Source organism: Littorina saxatilis, linkage group LG9 (assembly GCF_037325665.1).
Source record: "Littorina saxatilis isolate snail1 linkage group LG9, US_GU_Lsax_2.0, whole genome shotgun sequence".
NCBI classification, from domain to species: Eukaryota; Metazoa; Mollusca; class Gastropoda; order Littorinimorpha; family Littorinidae; genus Littorina; species Littorina saxatilis.
The window spans coordinates 54,791,520-54,812,532 of NC_090253.1; the positions used below are offsets into that span (position 1 = coordinate 54,791,520).

Below are 21,013 nucleotides of genomic sequence, written 5' to 3' on the forward strand. Positions count from 1 at the left end.
AATTACAGGGGGGTGTTTTAAATTACAGGGGGGGGTTTAAATTACAGGGGGGGTTTAAATTACAGGGGGGTGTTTTAAATTACTGGGGGTGTTTTAAATTACAGGGGGGTGTTTTAAATTACAGGGGGGTGTTTTAAAAAGCAGGTTTCACTGTAGTTACGTTAAAACTTATGACAATTCCACAACTGGACACACGGACACGCATGCACGCACACACACACACCTAAAAAAAAAATAGGTGCGGTTACGGTAACCCGACCTACCCTATTTTTAGGGGCCGACCCTATAACTTTTTATTACAATTGTCAACAAAACAACAACAAAAAACCAAGAAAACGAGTGCAGAAAACGCAATGAAAGCGAAAGCGCCCGAGTCACACACTTATTTCCCTGTCAAGTAGGTTTAATTTGTACACATTAGAGAAAAAAGTGTTTAAAAAAAAAAGTGATTGCCTACCTTCCTACCTTATTTTTTTTGGCTATGTTACCGTAACCACACCTATTTATTTTTTTGGCCTTACCAAGTTCTAAACCTGCCATGGAGACGAAAGCTTTTTCACACTACCATAATGTCACGCTCATAAGATAATTGCCTGTGTCATTTTTTGATGTTTTTAGAAAAACACAAAAACTTTTCTTTGGTTTCTGAACAATCTGCCTATCTCATTTTAGTTAAAAGTTGCAAACTGTTTATCTCGAGCGGTGACAGCTGGATAAACGTGAGATAAAGAGCTGACAGCAACATTTTCAATCAGCAAAACTGCGTACCTTCACAAAGAGCTTTTGCATACCGTCACATTCACAAAACAAGTCTTCCTGTATTAAAAAGAAGTAGTGCCTAACTCAAGAAACGAGATCGGCAGTTTTGCTTACGTTACCGTGGCAATGGTTTCCGATGGTCTGTGAGTTTGTACTCTCTATAACACATGATAGATACCCTTCCAGTAGCTTCCCCTGTTGTTTCACTACAGAAATGCCTAACATTGAGATAGGTATTTTTCTTATGAGCGTAACGAATCAAGAAACTGTACATACTGCTGAAGCAGGCAAAGTTCCATCCGTGATGATTTCTGTTCCTTCAAATGTTTCCAATTGGCCAGATGTGGTCACCACGGTGATGGTCTGATTCAACTCTGATCGCTGTAAAGGCATGAAAAAAACACCCAACTGTCAATATTTTAATATCTGACAACAGTGTGAAGCTACTATCATGTGGTTACAAGTGTATACCTGTATGTATGGTATGGAAACCAAGTCTAACACATTTGTTGTTTTGACAATAATTAATTAATTAAATGTTCCAACAACATTTTTTTTTTTATTCTGAATTTTGGAATGTCTGCAGTCTATTTGTGACCCTCCACCACGGAATTAGTCGCATGTCACCTTTGCATGATTTTCATATTTTTACATTTTCCTACAGAGTTTTTTATGCTCTATCCAGTGGTGAAAACCGTTTTAGAAAAGAGCGAAAACTGTTTGAGTTATAAGCCTGTGACTAAGGTGACCCTCACACTGTTACCAGACACTCCCCGGACTTATATTAAGCCTAGCGCAGAACCGCGCGAGGTGACATGCGACTCATTTTGTGGTGGAGGGTCACATTTGTTTTTACATTTTTTGGAGTCATCAATACCATGGGAGAATCCTTACTCTTCTCTGGTTCAGACCTCCATTTTTTTCAGCAACTGCCTGCCACAATGCCTGCTACTACAAGATGAGTACCTCAATTCATGCTTCAGGCTTACTTAGTTACTACATGCTTTCAATTTAAATGTCCACTTCAGGTTCTTTGCGTGCAAACATACACACATACACTCCACAAATGTTTTTACAAACGCACCCCATAACCTGTCACCTTGACCCCCCCCCCCCCCTTCTTGCCTCCTTCATTCATTCTTTCTTGTTTTTGTTTTTAATGTTCACTTCTTTCTTGTTCCATTGCTGGCAAATTTGGGGGTTGCTTCCTCCCAGTAGAAAGCTAGCAGCAACAGAGTCGCGCTACCCAGTTGTATGCAAGTTTAGATGTAATCAGCCAACAGCACTTATGGCAGAATGGCCGAGGTCTTTTACGAGCCAAAGTGGTGGCACAGGGGCGAGACATGGATACCGTCTCTGAGTCTGCACATAAAGTTGACCCGTGGCCATCATGGCCCGGATTCGAACCCATGAGCCGCGGCTTTCAACTCCAGTGCTCTACCAGCTGAGCTACCAGGACCCCCAATCGCCTGCTGCTGACAGCCATTCTATGTCATTATGATTATACGTAGTGCTAATACTATATTAATAAACTTACAAAGTCAATCAACTCACATTAATGCTTCCCCCATCGACCAGTCTGTTCAAGGGCACTTTTGAAGGTGGTTCCTGTGACCTTGGAGTATACGACGCCCTTGATGTGCGACGGCAAATCGGGCAGAGCTGCACAAACTTGGCCACAATACAGCGTGGCAGTAGTGCGTAGACACGGCGAATCTGTTAGATAAATGAAACAGAAATTTTTTAACCCGGTGGCCATACTCGTGATACTCCATAAACTGCACAGTAAAGTGTCTTCCTCCAGATTTGTCAGCCTCTTAAAAGTCAATGCCTGCAACTTTACATGCATATAATGTATACTGCTATTTTTCTCCCTTAGTTTCAAATATCTAAATTCTAAAGCTCATAAAGAGTCATATCACTATATATCAGCATTTTAAGATGAATCATGTAGACACAATGTATGCATGCATGTTACCGGGTTATATTAGTTGGACATAGATCAGCAGACCTGACAGTGGTGAGTATGGCGAGTAGAAACATGTAACTGGCGAGTAGAAATGTTCATCTACTCGCCAAATGCGAGTAAAGTTGCTGAAACAAATTGTTGGTTTGGCTGGTAAAGTTTGCTCTCTGGCTAGAACATTTTCAGAATCACTCGCCAAAGGCGAGTAAACTATTTGTTAGACTTTCAGGGCTGGTCAGGATGTATCACTTCTGCTAATCATAGACTCCCACTCTCTAGTCTTAGATGCACAAACACACACACAAACACGCACAGATGCTCTCACTCTCAGTATTACTCTTAGTCTTTCTCACACACACACACACACAGATGCTCTCACTCTCAGTATTACTCTTTAGTCTTGCACACACACACATGTATACAATAACTACTGTACATCAGATTCTTTCTCTCATTCACTCACTCACTGTCACTCACACACACACACACACACACACAGAAATTCTTACAGCAGCATAGGTCTGTGAGAGGCCAATGTGTCCATTTTCAACATGCGCTGTGTTGATGAGGTCGAAAAATTCTTCTGTGCATGCTGCTCTCTTGTACAAAGCCTGAAAAAGTAATATCACAAGTTTCATATCACAGGGGCTTGAATATTATTTCAGTTTCAACAAAGCTCAAAGTCAAACTCAAATTGAAACATCTCATTTTTCACAGCTCTTCCTTGAGTTTCATACATACAGGCAAGTACATAATTATGCTTAAAAGTTAAAAGCTGGACCGTAACGATAAAAGTAATTACATTTTGAAAGAGAGATCACAATAGACAGTTTTCGGAAATAACTCAGTCGGGTTTTTATGGGTTGTGGAAAAGTGACCTTTTCTTGCAAAATCTCGTACAAACATTGAAGGGGCCAATCACAAGCGAGGGGTGTGAAGGAAACAAGTGCGTTTTTTCCACGTTTTTCGGACAGACCCCTCACCACTGATTGGCTCCTTCAATATTTGTATGAGATTTTTCAAGAAAAGGTCACTTTTTCACAACCCATACAAACACAACAGAGTTATTTTCAGGAATTGTCTATTCAGTTCGGTACCATCTTGGTCTACCCTGGATACTGTCCCCTGTGTGTTACTGTTACCCATCCAACCTACCAGAGTCTCCCAGTCCCCCTGTGAAATGAAAAAGCCCGAGCGGTTGTGACAGAGATCAGTTTGACTGCAAACCTTGAATCTCTCGAAAGCAAGCCACGATGAAAGATTCTTTCAATTTAATGCACTGTACAGCTGGCTTGCTCAAGTTAGACGGATACCTCGCTAAACAGCTTGGATGTTTTATACTACAGTGGAACCCCCCTTTTGAGACCTTTAAAAATCTGAGAAAATCAGGTCTTAAAAAGGAGGGAGTCTTAAAATGGGGGTAATATTACGGAGGTTATGAACTGAAAGTCTGAGAAAATAAGGTCTTAAAAGGGAGGAAGTCTTAAATTGGGCGGTCTTAAAAGGGGGGTTCCACTGTGGCGGCATGCAAGTGACTGGGACTGGGAAACTTGGAAACAATGGGCGGAAGACTAAAACATCAGGGGTCAGTATCCTGGGTAGCAAAGATGGATCAGAGCTGCATTGTGTCCTCTTGTTTAATCGCTACTGTTCAGCTTTAGTTTAACAGTCATGTACCGTTCTTCCTGAAAGTGAAACGGAAAGTGAAAGACAAAATCAAGCAGAACTGCTAGAGCTTTGGCTGCATTATGACAAAAATTATCACGCAGATTCAAGAATCACACGAACCATAGCGCTGTTATTGTTAACAAATTTGCCAGACTGACAAAATTAGATAGCGCCTAACATCACATGGGTAGTGTGATCGAGAAATGTATCGCATGTAATGATGTACGTAAGTGGGGCTGAAGGGGTCTATGTTGACCAAAAGTGGGTGTATTCCCTGTAGGTGGATTTCCTGTAGGCGTTTTCCCAAATACACCCGGGTGAATTATCTGTAGGGAAATACGATACTGCTCAATCTCGCGCCAAGAATGTGACTGCCGGAAACCGATTTGAATTTCCCTAGCGTTACTTCCCCTTCCAAAATGACGATTCGACATTGAATTGAAATTTGAATCGCTTTCACTTTCCCTTTATCATTTGTAAGCTTGAAGTAACTCCATGGCGTCTAACGGAAGTGAAAAGACTATAGAAGTTGGAACGCTTTGCAGTATGGCGTTATAGCGAGTAATTCATTTTAGCTGCGTTTTCCGTCATTCAGTTATCAATTTCAACTTTTTTTCAATAAAATTAAAAATTGCAAACAGAATAAAATTCCTTAAAACTAAAAGATCGAAAACATCACATTCTGCTGATTTTCCTAAGCTGATCATATGACTTTCAGCAAGATCGGCGAAACGCTTCAGAAAATCCACCCGTGGGTAATCTTGAACTTTAGCGTGTTAAATTCATCGCTCAGAATCCAGTGACATTCTTGACTTATTTTTGATACAAGTCCATGTAAGCAAGCCAAAGAACATTTGTCGTGCAATTAATTGACGGATTGAACTCTAAACTTAAGCATAATTAATTAATTTGGTTGTTCAATCGACGAAAATGCACCGAAAATTGCGTACGTTGTCAACCATGGGACATCATTTACACGAAAGAGTTGTCTCCCTTGTTCGCTCACAGGGATCTTGATCTTGATATGTTACGCCAACAGGTCCCAAGCTTGGGAATATAATTCCTTCTTTGACCCATGTAAATGAAATGCATTCGTACAGTTCATTCCGTAACTTCAAAGGGATCTAAAATGACTTGTTATGATTACAAGTGCAGGTTCTACAAATTTGGAGACTTAGTTAAATGCCTCTGAATTATGAGCTATGAATTTAACACGCTAAAGTTCAAGATTACCCACCCGTGCGTATTTGCTGTATACAGGGAAAACGCCTACAGGAAATCCACCTTCAGGGAATACACCAACTTTTCCTCGACATTGACCCCTTCTGCTAATGTACTAAAGTAGGTCACACCGAACAGGTAGCATTGGACAAGAACAACAGAGTACAGACGTTGGCTGCACCATAACGTTAATCTCAACTAATTCTTTTTAATTTCCTGAGAAATATTTGTATACTATCGTTTTGATTCACGACCTTCTTTCGATTTCGCAGACGGTCCGAGTCACTGAGTCAGGTCTTATCTGTGGCTACTCCCATTTGAGAATCAAGCAACATTATAAAGATGGCCGACCAAAACGATGAAAAGAAGTGCACAATAAACAGTAGAAAGACGCAGAACCGTATGTACATCACCGCTTTAATATTTCTCACATTGCTGACCTCATCTCCGTCCTTCTCGTCCACAGGGATGCCAACAATATCTCCCTCACCATCTTCAGACTGTATGAGTCGGAACTTTTTCTGACGAACCCAAAATCGAAATTTGCTGGATGGCTCCGATTGCGGATTTTTCAAACAGCGGATGACCCGATCCCGCTTTTCGTTCGTTATAGTGAAACTGTTGTTGACTTTGCTAGACTTTGAGTTCACATATTCCATAAACTTCTCCTTAAGTTCTTCGTCTGATTCCACCATTTTTGCAATTTCTTCCCTATTTGTCGTTGCAAATCCCCAAAACAACCGCGAATCGGTGGTACCAAAATCTCATGAAGTCTCGCAAGTTCACACGAGAGTTCTTTTCCGGGGACTAAATTGGATCCGCGGTGACTCGGCTGATATGTAACTAATATCATTTTAGCCCATCTTCCAATTTTACCCATCCAACGGTTTAACGAAGAACAACGAAAAGCTCGTACCCAAGATAGAACAAATTTTCTCTTTTGTCTAGATCGACTACTACACTTCCATGTAGGCTTTTGACATAATTAGTTCTGCCAGGACAGTGATGAAAACTAATTCGAAAAATAAATGCAGTTTTTGACTTTTTGCAGGGTCAATGAAACTTGGTATTATGTATTTCAAATGGATACATGCCCGAGGCATGACTGAAAGCCCTCGGGCTCTGTACACCTGGAACTGGAAGTTAGAAGCACAGTAACTTTAACTGGACCAAGTTCTTTTTCTGTCGTCTCGTTATGATTTTGTGTCCACTCTCAAGGAAATTAGATTGACGTACTGTCGAATGTTTTATTTTGTCCATGAACAAATGTTCAAATAAGTAACTTTTGTTGCTTTTGAGTCTTGATTTTGGATTGTTGGCAGTCTTCTCTGTTTAGGATTTGATCAAAATAAAGATGTCCTGAAGCTTTGGTTCAGCTGCCTCAGAAGTGCAGTCTGAGACAAAACATAGGTACAGTGGAACCTCTCTTTTAAGACCTCTAATTCAAGACTCCCTCCCTTTTAAGACTTATTTTTCCAGATTTTCTGTTCATAGCCTTTGTAAATACCTCCTTTTTAAGACCCCTCCTTTTTAACTTTTAAGGCCTGATTTTCTAAGATTTTGGGAGGTCGTAAAAGGTTACACTGTACATATTCTGCAACATACAGTAGTTGTGTTTAAAGTATGTGTCAGTTGTATGCATTGTGTGCTCACTTCAATGCTCGTGAGACTAAGGTCAAAATATAAAAAAAGTGCGATGAGTGTGTGTTTGTTTTATAAAATAGAACAAAAAAATTCCACATGAACATTTTTTGTTGTTTTTAATTATATTAAACATGTAGAACCAAACCAGTCCTTTTTTCCATTGGAATACAGCCTTATCATTAATCACCTCAATGAGGTAATTCTTTCTGCCTTTAGATAATTTAGTTTCTATGTTGACCAAAATGCCATTTTAAAATTTTATGAATCGGTCATAGCTCGTTGTCAATGAACTCTACAAACATTCACGTTACTTACAACTGTTGTCAGAATTGTATCAGCTGTATAAGTGTAAGGGTAACTATTCGTAACTTTGCATTTGAATTTTTCAGCGAAATTTCAAAAGGCAACAAGACTGCACCATTTCTACAGTGCCTTCCTTGCCATTGGACTATTCAAGCAAATTAAGGGGCCTGTTTTCTGTTTGGGATCAACATGCTACATTGTAGTTCACACTGGATGAGAATGTCCACTTGTGAATCGTAAAGCAATCTTCTTTTATAGAAATAAAACGTTCAGAGGTCATTCTTAAGATCCCAAGACTGCACCAGATTACACAAAATTGCATGTTGTTCTTGGGCATCAATTGGTTTTTTAAATCAGATGGGAGGTGGTTGGTTGAATGTTAAGAAGTTGGTGGGTTTTTTTTACAATTATATGATCTCATCTGTTTTGGCCTCTGGCTGAACTATTTTAGCAACACCAATAAGGTTTTGGAACAAGACTGGAGATATTAATGATATCTGTAAAGAGTAGTGTATGGGGGGGGGGGGGGGGTAATAATGTATCTTTGATATCTCTACTGTGTCAATGCATTTTGTGTGCATGTTCATCAGGAGATGGGCAGCATAATGGGCAAGGTCAGGCATACAGATTTCTAACAATCAATGAGCATTTGCAATGTGACATTTCTTTATTTTCTCAACAACCACAAAGCTTCTCACAAGACTGAAAACGTTCACAACAACCTGTAGTTTTCAAGGCACTTGCTGTCTTCTTTTTGGACACATTAATGCAAGAACATTTGAGCAACAAACAAACCCGGAAATGGCGATTTAACAGTCATATGATATTCTCTTTGTGCACACACACACATGCACACACGCACACACACACACATTTGCACACAAATACACTATCTCTCCCTCTCTTTCTCTCTTAAACTGAGATCAGTAATAACAGCCTCCAGAACTGAACAGATGCAATAACTAAACTTGTATAACAACTGAATTTATACATCAAAACCAAGAATGCAAGTTCTGTGAATAAACTAATGAAGCTCAATACAACCGCAGAACAAATTTTTGTTTGAGACAAAAATCCCTCTGCCCCCTTGCTGGATAAACCTTGTCAACTTAACCTGCTATACAAAAAAGGTACCATTATTGTCTTCTTCTTCTTCTTCTGCGTTCGTGGGCTGAAACTCCCATGTACACTCGTGTTTTTACACGAGTGGAATTTTACGTGTATGACCGTTTTTACCCCGCCATTTAAGCAGCCACACGCCGCTTTCGGAGGAATCATGCTGGGTATTTTCGTGTTTCTATAACCCACCAAACTCTGACATGGATTACAGGATCTTTTTCGTGCGCACTTGGTCTTGTGCTTGCGTGTACACACGGGGGGTGTTTGGACACCGAGGAGAGTCTGCACACAAAGTTGACACTGAGAAATAAATCTCTCGCCGAACGTGGGGACGAACTCACGCTGACAGCGGCCAACTGGATACAAATCCAGCGCGCTACCGACTGAGCTACATCCCCGCCCTTTTTGGAGGTATTAAAAGGGGGGTTCAACCATAAAGACAAGTCGAGTCAGCCCTCTGCTACACGGTGTAAATCTCCATAGCGTCCGCCTCTTCTACTGTGCCAATCAGCAAACTCTGAATTTTGCCGAGATCCAGCGATCGCACAAGGTCCACATTTGACTCGCAGCCAAGCTTTTTCGCCCAATCCACAACCATCATGCCACGAGCGAACGATCCGCTCAGCTCGACCGTTGTGTATGCACACTTTTTCTCCAGAGCAATGCTCCTGTCGGCCACAACAGCCATGGCGTAGGCACAGTAGGAAGCGTAGCCGTTCTTTTGGTGGTATTGCACCCAGGCCGAGTCTCCCATCCCACGCACAAACTCCGACTTGTCCGTTCCCAGGTGCACCCAGCTGTCAAAAAAATCCTGCCAGAAAAAGAACAGAAAAGAAAAATTCAGAACATGATTTACTAAATGCCCAGAGAAATGAAAAAATCTAGGTTATAATATGAAGCACAAGGACAGATAGGCAAACAAATGGAACAGTGAAAATGTTCTCATCATCTAATAATAGCACCATCTATGTCCTTTACTTCAAAATTTTCTGGAGTAAAAAACAAATGCAGGAAAGAAAACAACCGTCAGCAGCAATACAAGCACCCTTGAAGAGAATTTATTACACTTCAACAGCAGATAAGACTTAAATTTAGACATCATTCAAATCTTCTTCTTCTGCGTTGGGCTGAAACTCCCAAGCACACTCGTGTTTTTTTTCACAAGTGGGTTTTTCGGCGTATGACCGTTTACACCGCAATTTAGGCAGCATTCCAATCTGAAATACCGCAGCAGTATAACTGAGCATTAGATAATAATTTCTGCAGATACTCACTCCAGTGAGCTTGTGTCGATCGCACACTTCGTAAGGCAGCAAGGTGATGTTTGGCGTTTCTTCCATCACAGCATAGGCAGCCTCAGGATCGTAGTGAAAGTTCTGCTCCGCACACACACTGCTGTCCCCCCGCCCTGCAATACATTCAGGAAAAAATTCAAGACTCAGGAAAATGCAAGACTCTGGAAATTGCAAGACTCTGGAAAATGCAAGACTGGAAAATGCAAGAATCAGGAAAATTGGGGGGTCTTAAAAAGGGGGTTCCACTGTATATAAAATCGACTCTCCTGAAAGCTATGGAAAAAAATAAAATGTCTATCACTGACATTCACACTGACGAACGAACAGTAGAATTTCTTTTCCAAGCAAAATATGAAAATCCTCATTCTAGCTGGAGCCATAAATTGTCGGATATGTACTCTACATATCTACGCTCAGTGAAGCAAAAGTCATTTTGCAGTAAGAATTAACAAAAAAGCTATGATTTCACACCTTCGATGTTTCCACCAAGAATGAACACATCTTTCAGCTTCTTGGACATCTGTGGATCAAGGCGCAAAGCAAGGGCAAGATTTGTCAGGGGACCGAGGCACACAAGGGTAATTTTTCCTGAAAGTGAAAGAATAAAGCACAATTAAATACACTTTTAGAAGAGAAATATATACAGAGAAACCCCCCTTTTGAGACCCCCTCCCTTTAAAGACCCTGTTTTCTCAGACTTTTTGGAGGTCTTTAAAGGGGTTCCACTGTTTCTTTATTTCGTGTTTAACGTCGTTTTCAACCACGAAGGTTATATCGCGACGGGGAAAGGGGGGCAGATGGGATAGAGCCACTTGTTAATTGTTTCTTGTTCACAAAAGCACTAATCAAAAAATTGCTCCAGGGGCTTGCAACGTAGTACAATATATTACCTTACTGGGAGAATGCAAGTTTCCAGTACACAGGACTTAACATTTCTTACATACTGCTTGACTAAAATCTTTACAAACATTGACTATATTCTATACAAGAAACACTTAACAAGGGTAAGAGGAGAAACAGAATCCGTTAGTCGCCTCTTACGACATGCTGGGGAGCATCGGGTAAATTCTTCCCCCTAACCCGCGGGGGCCCCAGGGAGGGGTAAATTCTTCCCCCTAACCCGCGGGGGCCCCAGGGAGGGGTAAATTCTTCTCCCTAACCCGCGGGGGGTGGGTTCCACTGAACTGCAATCTTCACTTCTTCACTCACATGCACACAGACATATAACTCTTTCCCCATAACACTCTTTCTGCAACTGAAAAGTTCACACTGTACGTTACAAACTCTTTCCCCATAACACTCTTTCTGCAACTGAAAAGTTCACACTGTACGTTACAAACTCTTTTCACATAAAACTTTCTGCAACTAAAAAGTTCACACTGTACGTTACAAACTTGATCTTTTCACAAAAAACACTTTCTGCAACTGAAAAGTTCCCACTGTACGTTACAAACTCTTTTCACATAAAACTCTTTCTGCAACTGAAAAGTTCACATTGTAGGTTATTTTCCAGTCATTCACCATCCCATACTTTCACAGATGAATCATAAATCTAATGATATGGATTGGATGGATTGGATAAGATTTACAGTCCAGTGAGGCTACCCTCATGGAAATTCGGGCTGCTTTCTCCCCGGGGAAAGCGAGCTGCCATACATACGGCGCTACCCATATTTTTTTTTCTCCTGCATGCGTGTATTCATGTTTCCTGAGACTTAATGCCGTGTGAGATGGAATTTTTTTAACTTTATTCCAAGTCCCACGGGTATTTGATGGACATTTTTATCTATGCCTATACAATTTTGCCAGGAAAGACCCTTTTGTCAATCGTGGGATCTTTAACGTGCACACCCCAATGTAGTGTACACGAAGGGACCTCGGTTTTTCGTCTCATCCGAAAGACTAGCACTTGAACCCACCACCTAGGTTAGGAAAGGGGGGAGAAAATTGCGGCCTGACCCAGGCCTGAACACGCAACCTCTCGCAAGTGCGTTACCACTCGGCCACCCAGTCCATGGCAGAAATACAAATAATGCAAAGCAAATGTTAACAGCAAATCATTGAGGACATTTGCATGCTAGAACACACGCAGTAAAGGTATCTTCTTTCTCGAGTCAGCCATCTATTCATGCAGCACATATAGGGTTTCATTTACTCGTGCGCCCTGCGCGCGACATTGGCGCATTACATCTGAAAATGTCCCATCACAATTCCTTTCAGTGCGTCAAACTGCGCCACCAAATGTACACTTTACATCGGATTACACACACACACACACACACACAGATAACACGATATAGCGGCTAATTCTCGGATGGCACCAAATTGCACTATTTTGCTTCTTTGGTCAAAACGCGTACAGGCCTCTCTGGCGCTTCTTGCCTTCGACTATGTCCCATCTGAATTTGGTTGAGGGGGACAAATGTCCCATTGCCTTTTTTTCCCAGGCTAAACCCTGCATACAGAAATTCAACCGCCCGGCTGCTTTTTGCACAGAACAGGATTTTGTACGAAATTAATTTATCACTGACACTTACTGTATTATACAGCATGACTTCCCTTCTTTGTCTCTGTTATTCTAGGGAGAAAATATCCAGCGATATTTCTCCGTAGGCCTAAAGTTCGGCCATGACCTTGGCAAAATAACTTGCGCAGCCGCAGAAACAAGAAAATGGAAATCTTATGAAGCCGTCATCAACACGAACACAATGATTGCAGAAGCAAACTCTGTACCTACACGACCGAGACACAAGACTGATTATTTCACAGCTGCAAAGGGTAAGCTTACTCACGTCAGGTCTTCACTGACAAGCTATAGGAACAGGCGGAAAATTCCAAACAAAAGTAAATGACGTCAAAATCTCTTTCGCTTTTAGCTTTGCGTGTAACTTTGTCATGACGTCTTTTTGTGACGAAAGTATACGCGACAATTTGTTCGCTTCCGGTGTCATTTTAGACTGAAAAGCAACTCAAAAGAAGGAGCTAAGCCTCTGTCTTGAAACAGCTGAAACACTCTTTTGGATTGCTGTTTCAATGTTAACCAAAAAGTTAAAGAAAAAAACAAGGTTCAGTTGCGAACTGACAGCGGATTGAGCATTTATTCCTGTTGATGAAGGTATGATTGAAGCTTTATTCTCTCCGTCAACCAACAAGACTAGATTTGTAGCAGACGAAAAACAAAGTGTGCGTTTTTCCTGTCTTGTAAAGGCGATTATGTCGTTATAAGTTATATGTACGTTGTAATGACATTTCAAAACAAAATTTAGCTTTGATGCGTCACGGGATAATAAGCTTATACGTTTTTATCCATGGAATTGGTTTTTTCGTCTCGGCAGGGTGAATGAATTCATTATGTCTTTTCCGGAACTGGACAAAACCAGCCTTGCCAAGACTGAAACAAAATATAGTTCTACAACTTCTAGGCTTGGGTTGATTGCCCATGGTGAATTTCCAATGATTTGTTGCCACATCCCATGACAAATTCTCTTTACTTTGGTCATGCCATATATACGTTACAGTTCCGTCCATCCATGGTATCGCGTGATATTTTGTCTCGACGGGGTGAAAGAATATAATGACGTCACTCTCGGCAGAGCCTCGAGTGACGTCATCATATTCATTGACCCAGTCTCGACAAAATATCAGGCGATACCATGGATGGACGGAGCTGTAACTTATACTTACGGACTATAAGGCGCTTCGTTATATAGGGTGCAACCCCCACTTTTGAGGTAAAATTGAGAAAAAACATCACATTAGGCGCTTCCGTCTATAAGCCGCACATCAAAGGAAGAATACAGAGTGAAAATATTTGTGCTCTGTGTGTGCAGCGAGATCAAAGGCAGGTCCATTGTGATAGCTGGGTGGCCTTGTTTATAGACACTGACCTTCTTCCCCGGGGTCAATGACCCAGTTTTAGCTATGAGAGGTGGTTCCCCTTTCATATTTGAGAGAGGAAACACTTCCTGCACCGGGGTCAGTGACCGAGTTTAACCTATGGGGCGGTCTGGTTGATGTCTTGAGAGGAAACTTGGCCAGGGTAGAACCTAGTACATGTAGCTAAAACATGCATTATCACAAGTTGTTTGACTGGTACCCAGACGGTCTCTTTGATGTCTGAGATAAAACTTGGTCAGGGATTTCTATTTTAACAACACATAGGGCGCTTCCGTTCAATAAGCCGCAGGGGTCAAGATTGAGAAAAAAAGTTGCGCCTTATAGTCCGTAAAACATGGTATGTCAACCTGAAAAATCATGATTAACACAGGAAGGAATGTATCGTTAACCACGAAGATCAACCAACAGATAAGAGGTGCAAGCATACAAACCAGGATTTTCGTTGACAAGTCGAATCATGGCAGACACAGCATGCTCAGACTTGATCTGGGAAGAATCCACTGTGCTCTGCCAAGAATGTCCTGGTAGGTTGTCATGGGAACGCACGACCTTCCCCACGAGAGGCCTCTCTGCTCCACAAAATACTGGTATCTGCAGTAAACCAATCAAAATTAAAATTAATGTACATGAAAGTAAATTAAGGAATAAAAGGACCAACAAATTAAATCACACACACAAAACAATTGTCAATCAAAATAACATCTTGTGAACAATTCTACAAGACAGAAAACTTGTACTTCATAACTTCTTGCAGGAGAGGTCACAAAAATGTTTGAAGGTCACACAGCATTGCCATTTCATTCACAGTGTTGCCTGCAATGTGAGGTCACTCTGATGAGAGGCCACCTCTCTTATAAAGGTCATCTTTTGTTGTCCCCTTGTCATTTATCTTTAACATTAATAACAAAGTTCCCCTGTCATGAATGGCCACCTGCAATGTTGGGACACTTTCTGCTGGTACGACCGGGCGGGGATGTAGCTCAGTCGGTAGCGCGCTGGATTTGTATCCAGTTGGCCGCTGTCAGCGTGAGTTCGTCCCCACGTTCGGCGAGAGATTTATTTCTCAGAGTCAACTTTGTGTGCAGACTCTCCTCGGTGTCCGAACACCCCCGTGTGTACACGCAAGCACAAGACCAAGTGTGCACGAAAAAGATCCTGTAATCAAACACAAAAATACCCAGCATGCTTCCTCCGAAAACGGCATATGGCTGCCTAAATGGCGGGGTAAAAAACGGTCATACTGTACACGTAAAATTCCACTCGTGCAAAAAACACGAGTGTACGTGGGAGTTTGAGCCCACGAACGCAGAAGAAGAAGAAAAAGCTGGTACGACCACCTCTGGAAAGCAACCACCTGCCCACAACTACCACACCTGGGAACCCCTGTTTTGCATATTCTAGAACAACCATGGTGCATTTTCAGAAAAATTAGCGTAATCCATAGCATTTAAACATTCATGATTCAAACATGCTTCGCACGTGTCCGCCACATCGTTAATTAAGTTTACCAATACATTTAAAACAAATGCTTCTTTCAATGTTTACTGACAAAAACTAATCATGTGTCAAAATACTGGATCAGTTTTGGGATGCGCTTGTGAAGAAAAGTAGGCAAGGAATTTTACTCGCCGTATTTTTTTTCTACTGACCGTACTGATCGTATTCTAGACAATCAAGCGTACATGATCGTATGGGTTCCCAGGTCTGCTTCCACACTGGGTGGCCGAGTGCACTTGCGCTCGGAAGCGAGAGGTTGCGAGTTCGACCCTGGGTCAGGGCGTTAGCAATTTTCTCCCCCTTTTCCTAACCTAGGTGGTGGGTTCAAGTGCTAGTCTTTCGGATGAGACGAAAAACCGAGGTCCCTTCGTGTACACTATATTGGGGTGTGCATGTTAAAAATCCCACGATTGACAAAAGGGTCTTTCCTGGCAAAATTGTATAGGCATAGCCTAGATAAAAATGTCTACCAACCCGTGTGACTTGGAATAATAGGCCGTGAAAAAGTAGGATATGCGCCGAAATGGCTGCGATCTGCTGGTCGATGTGAATGCGTGATGTATTGTGTAAAAAAATTCCATCTCACACGGCATAAATAAATCCCTGCGCCTTGAATATGTGCGCGATATAAATTGCATAAAAAAATTAAATAAACAAAAATAAATCCCTGCGCTTAGAACTGTACCCACGGAATACGCGCGATATAAGCCTCATATTGATTGATTGATTGATTGATAAATTCACCTTTCCAGTGCGACCACCTGTCTTGAAGGACTACTTTTGATCAGTCCTTCGGCTGATTGTTATAGACAAGTTTGACTGTACCACAACATTAAGCACGATTATAACATTGTTGTCATGGAAGTTGGCAAATCTGAAAAACAAAGGGAAGTAAGCGCTCTAAATGCATACGACATGTGTAATAGAGTAAGTGCGAGTTATTCGGAACCATTCTCCTGGCACCTGAGAGAATAACAAGCGCGCGCACGTCTGTTCACAGGGCTTCATTTCTGCTACTTTAGCTGCAGTCTATTTGTAGCACCCATCCTTTCCCCACAGCAGATAGAACAGAGCAGCTAGCAGATCTCTCAGTGCTATGCACCGATAAGGCCAATCTCCCAGTATAGCGCGGAAGCAGTTGGGTGTAACAGGCAAGCGAGCTTAACAGTGTGCTGGCTGCAGCTGTTGGTAGCCAAACTATTCCCTCTGCTGGGCTATTTTTAACTCACACTGAAACACAAGCTAGGAACAGCCATGAAGCATTGAAATGAACAAGGAAAGCAGGACTGCAAGGTACACTCACGTCTTCTCGATCGCAGGTCCTCAAGACACGCAGAGCATTGTTGCAGGCGTTCTCAATGCTGACCACCCCACTGACGCAGGTCACTGCAATGACGCTGAGGTCAGTTCTGCACGAAGCCAGCATCAACGCCTGGGCTGCCTCAACCCCCATGTCACCGTCGATGATAATCTGTCGCCCGACTCGGGCTGATCCGTAAGATCTCCGCTCGTGTTTGATTCGTCGGTCTGCCACTGGGGGTTTGTAGAGCGAAACAAATGGCTGAAAAATATTTAAAATTTCTTTAATAAATATGAATATGTGCAATGACAAAGCACCTAGATACTGCTTTCTGTGAGGATGCGCTGTACTAATGCTACAGACACAATAGCACACTGGTGAAAATGTTCAGTACCAGTTTAAAATGTCACTTTATTTTCAGTCCCCAAAGTGATGAAAATGCTCAGTGCCAGTTTAAAATGTCACTTTATTTTCAGTCTCCAAAGTGGTGTAAATGTTCAGTACCAGTTTAAAATATCACTTTATTTTCAGTCTCCAAAGTGGTGAACATTTTCAGTACCAGTATAAAATGCCACTTTATTTTCAGTCTCCGAAGTGGTCAACATTTTCAGTACCAGTATAAAATGTCACTTTATTTTCAGTCTCCAAAGTGGTGAACATTTTCAGTACCAGTATAAAATGTCACTTTATTTTCAGTCTCCAAAGTGGTGAACATTTTCAGTACCAGTTTATAATGTCACTTTATTTTCAGTCTCCAAAGTGGTGAACATTTTCAGTACCAGTTTATAATGTCACTTTATGTTCAGTCTCCAAAGTGGAGAACATTTTCAGTGCCAGTTGAAAATGTCAGTTTCAGTCTTAGAATGGAACTGTGGCAGCAGGCTAAATATAACACAGCATATTGGGTTTTATCTCTTTAATTATTTGTTCCTTTCTTTGCTTCTTTTGTGAAAGAATATACTGAGTTCAGAAAACTGAAGTTGGCAATAACAAGTAAGTACTAATCAAAAACAACTTTTACACAGCAACAAATAGACTGTACATCATACCAAGTAACAAGTAGGATCTCAATACACAATGTTTGGCAATACATGTAACTCTGTCCAGTTTGTATTGGTTGTGAAAGAGTGAATACTCCTGCTTTTATTGAGGCAAACTTCCAAACGTATCATTATAGGCCAGTCACTAGCGAGGGGTGTGTCTGAAACACGCGGCCAGTCATTAGCGAGGGGTGTGTCTGAAACACGTGGCCAGTCACTAGCGAGGGGTGTGTCTGAAACACGTGGCCAGTCACTAGCGAGGGGTGTGTCTGAAACACGTGGCCAGTCACTAGCGAGGGGTGTGTTTGAAACACGCGGCCAGTCACTAGCAAGGGGTGTGTCTGAAACACGTGGCCAGTCACTAGCGAGGGGTGTGTCTGAAACACGCGGCCAGTCACTAGCGAGGGGTGTGTTTGAAACACGTGGCCAGTCACTAGCGAGGGGTGTGTTTGAAACATGCGGCCAGTCACTAGCGAGGGGTGTGTTTGAAACACGCGGCCAGTCCCTAGCGAGGGGTGTGTCTGAAACACGCGGCCAGTCACTAGCGAGGGGTGTGTCTGAAACACGTGGCCAGTCACTAGCTAGGGGTGTGTTTGAAACACGTGGCCAGTCACTAGCGAGGGTGTGTCTGAAACACGTGGCCAGTCACTAGCGAGGGTGTGTCTGAAACACGTGACAGTCACTAGCGAGGGTGTGTCTGAAACACGTGGCCAGTCACTAGCGAGGGGTGTGTCTGAAACACGCGGCCAGTCACTAGCGAGGGGTGTGTCTGAAACACGTGGCCAGTCACTAGCGAGGGGTGTGTCTGAAACACGTGGCCAGTCACTAGCGAGGGGTGTGTCTGAAACACGCGGCCAGTCACTAGCGAGGGGTGTGTCTGAAACACGCGGCCAGTCACTAGCGAGGGGTGTGTTTGAAACACGCGGCCAGTCACTAGCGAGGGGTGTGTCTGAAACACGTGGCCAGTCACTAGCGAGGGGTGTGTCTGAAACACGTGGCCAGTCACTAGCGAGGGGTGTGTCTGAAACACGTGGCCAGTCACTAGCGAGGGGTGTGTTTGAAACACGTGGCCAGTCACTAGCGAGGGGTGCGTCTGAAACACGTGGCCAGTCACTAGCGAGGGGTGCGTCTGAAACACGCGGACAAGGAGCATGTGTGGAAAGTTTGCCTCACTAAAAGCAAGAGTATTCACTCTCTCACAACCCATACAAACCCGGCAGAGTGATTTCCGGAGTGTGTCTAATATATAAAACTGGACAAAAAAGCAAAGACTTACGCAACATGACCTCTGCAAGTAGAAATACAGATCTGGTAATGAAATCCACACTCACAATGGTGGGGTTGTGTTCGCTGTGAGAACGAATGTGTCGCTGGTAGAACAACTTCTTCTCAAACTGCTGGTCGCAAATGTGACAGGTGAAGACAACTTTGATCTCGCTGCTCAGCGGCTCCACCACTGTCGTGGTCGATTCCACCAACGACTGTAATCACAGACATCAGCATTTTTTAATTGACCGTGATAATGAACGAGTTTTATTCTCACTAAGCACAGGTTAAATTTTGCAGACAAAAGAAGTTCCTGCATCTGCAGTGTTTATATGGTTTTAAAACTAAAACTCGATAGTACAACCAAAAGTTTTGAATTTGACCAGAATTTTCACTGGCGGTTTCTACTAGCCAGGCGCATTTTTTACTCGCCCCTGGCGATCGGGCGGACAATTTGGCCATCTCTGGTAGCAAAGTGTATATATATATCATAAGCAGAATGTACATCTTTCTTAGCCACTAAAACTGAAGGGTAGCTCAGTGTATGTCGTAAGCGGAAAGTCCGTCTTTCTTCCCCCTACGTTCGCTCAAGTATACACACTCACTGCGTCACTGGGTGCTTCAGCGGCGGTGTCATTTTGTTGAACAGTGATGACCGTCTGACCGTCGCTCGTTTGGTTCAAGGTCAGTGTTGTCACCTCTGCAGTGGCACCATCGGCCTGCTCTCCCTCTGTTGCGGCTGGATGAAGAATCTGAGGGTGACCAAACATGACACACACAGTGTTTGAGATACAGAGGAACCCCCTGTTAAGACCCCCTGTTTTAAGACTTCTCCCCTTTTAAGACCTGCCTTTTTCAGATTTTCTGTTATTCACTATTGTAAATTACCCATTTTTAAGACTCCCTCCTTTTTAAGACCTGATTTTCTCAGACTTGTGGAGGTCTCAAAAGGGCCAGGGGGGTTCCACCATAACCAGAAAATGATGGAATACAGTATAACTCCCCGTTAACACCACCCAAAGTCTTAAAGTGAAAAGAGTCTTAAAATGGGAGATAATCTACAGAAGTTTAAAAGAGAAAATCTGAGAGGAAGTTCTAATTGTGTGATGTTTTTTTTATTTAAAAAGGGGTTTCAACTGTCTGCTTGGTTAAAGCCATATGTACTCGATGACTATACACGCTAATTGCTTTACCAACAGCTGGAGACATGCTAAATTAAGTTCCCTGCAAAATATTGTGGTCTGGGACCCCTTCAATGTTGAGATATGTTAATTTTCATTTTGATCTGGATCGTCCTATTTATAGATTTGGCAACAGAGGTAGCGTTGACGCAAGGGAAATAACTCCGCGTCTTTGTTTACATCCAAAGTTTTTGAGACTCTAAAACAAGCTGTAATGCATGTATATGGTCCGCGCATGGCGACATATCGTCATTACATGGTCTTATGGTGCGTTTGACATCGATTATGGGCAAACTACACTTTGTAAACACGGGAGCGCGTACATATGCCTTTAAACTCTAAACAAAATGTCAGAAAGAATATGCTCAACCGTCAATCATATCGCTCTTGATTGAGCTTGACACTTTTATTTCGTCTGTAATGAAACATTGAAAGCGGCGAATGGCTGCCATTGGCAAATATACACACAAAAAACATTATCATATAATTTATATCTCATATTGTTTACATCTTATTCACACAATTATAAATCATAACAAATTGCATTATACAGACCTGCGGGCCCCTGTTTTGCATTTGGAGTATTCTCAAACAAACTTGGTGTATTTTCGGAAAAATGAGTGTACTCCACACATTTGAACATCGATGATTCGAACATGCTTCAAACGCGACCGTTGCATTTTTAGTTAAGTTTACCAATACCTTTAAAATAAATGTTTCTTTCAATGTTTAATGACAAAAGCTGTAACCATTGATCAAATGCAGAGTTATAAAGTTATTCTAATCATTACAAGAATCAGAAAGAATTTTTCTCGTCATATTTTTTTTCCACCAACTGTACTGATTGTATTTTACAC

General features: G+C 42.1%; 1 protein-coding gene across 1 annotated transcript in view; it reads right to left on the bottom strand.

The window, feature by feature from the left end:
- The window catches only part of LOC138977271 (uncharacterized), a 43,275-nt gene that overhangs the window by 17,041 nt on the left and 5,221 nt on the right, over nt 1-21,013 (bottom strand). Inside the window, exons 4-15 of the mRNA XM_070350176.1 lie at nt 19,581-19,727; nt 19,041-19,190; nt 16,673-16,930; nt 14,304-14,463; nt 10,447-10,563; nt 9,955-10,088; nt 9,142-9,491; nt 8,496-8,506; nt 6,046-6,377; nt 3,235-3,336; nt 2,314-2,475; nt 1,036-1,140 (exon numbers count right to left, since the gene is read on the bottom strand). Coding sequence (XP_070206277.1) covers nt 1,036-1,140; nt 2,314-2,475; nt 3,235-3,336; nt 6,046-6,377; nt 8,496-8,506; nt 9,142-9,491; nt 9,955-10,088; nt 10,447-10,563; nt 14,304-14,463; nt 16,673-16,930; nt 19,041-19,190; nt 19,581-19,727 — 2,028 coding nt within the window. The remainder of the gene's footprint in view (nt 1-1,035; nt 1,141-2,313; nt 2,476-3,234; nt 3,337-6,045; nt 6,378-8,495; nt 8,507-9,141; nt 9,492-9,954; nt 10,089-10,446; nt 10,564-14,303; nt 14,464-16,672; nt 16,931-19,040; nt 19,191-19,580; nt 19,728-21,013) is intronic.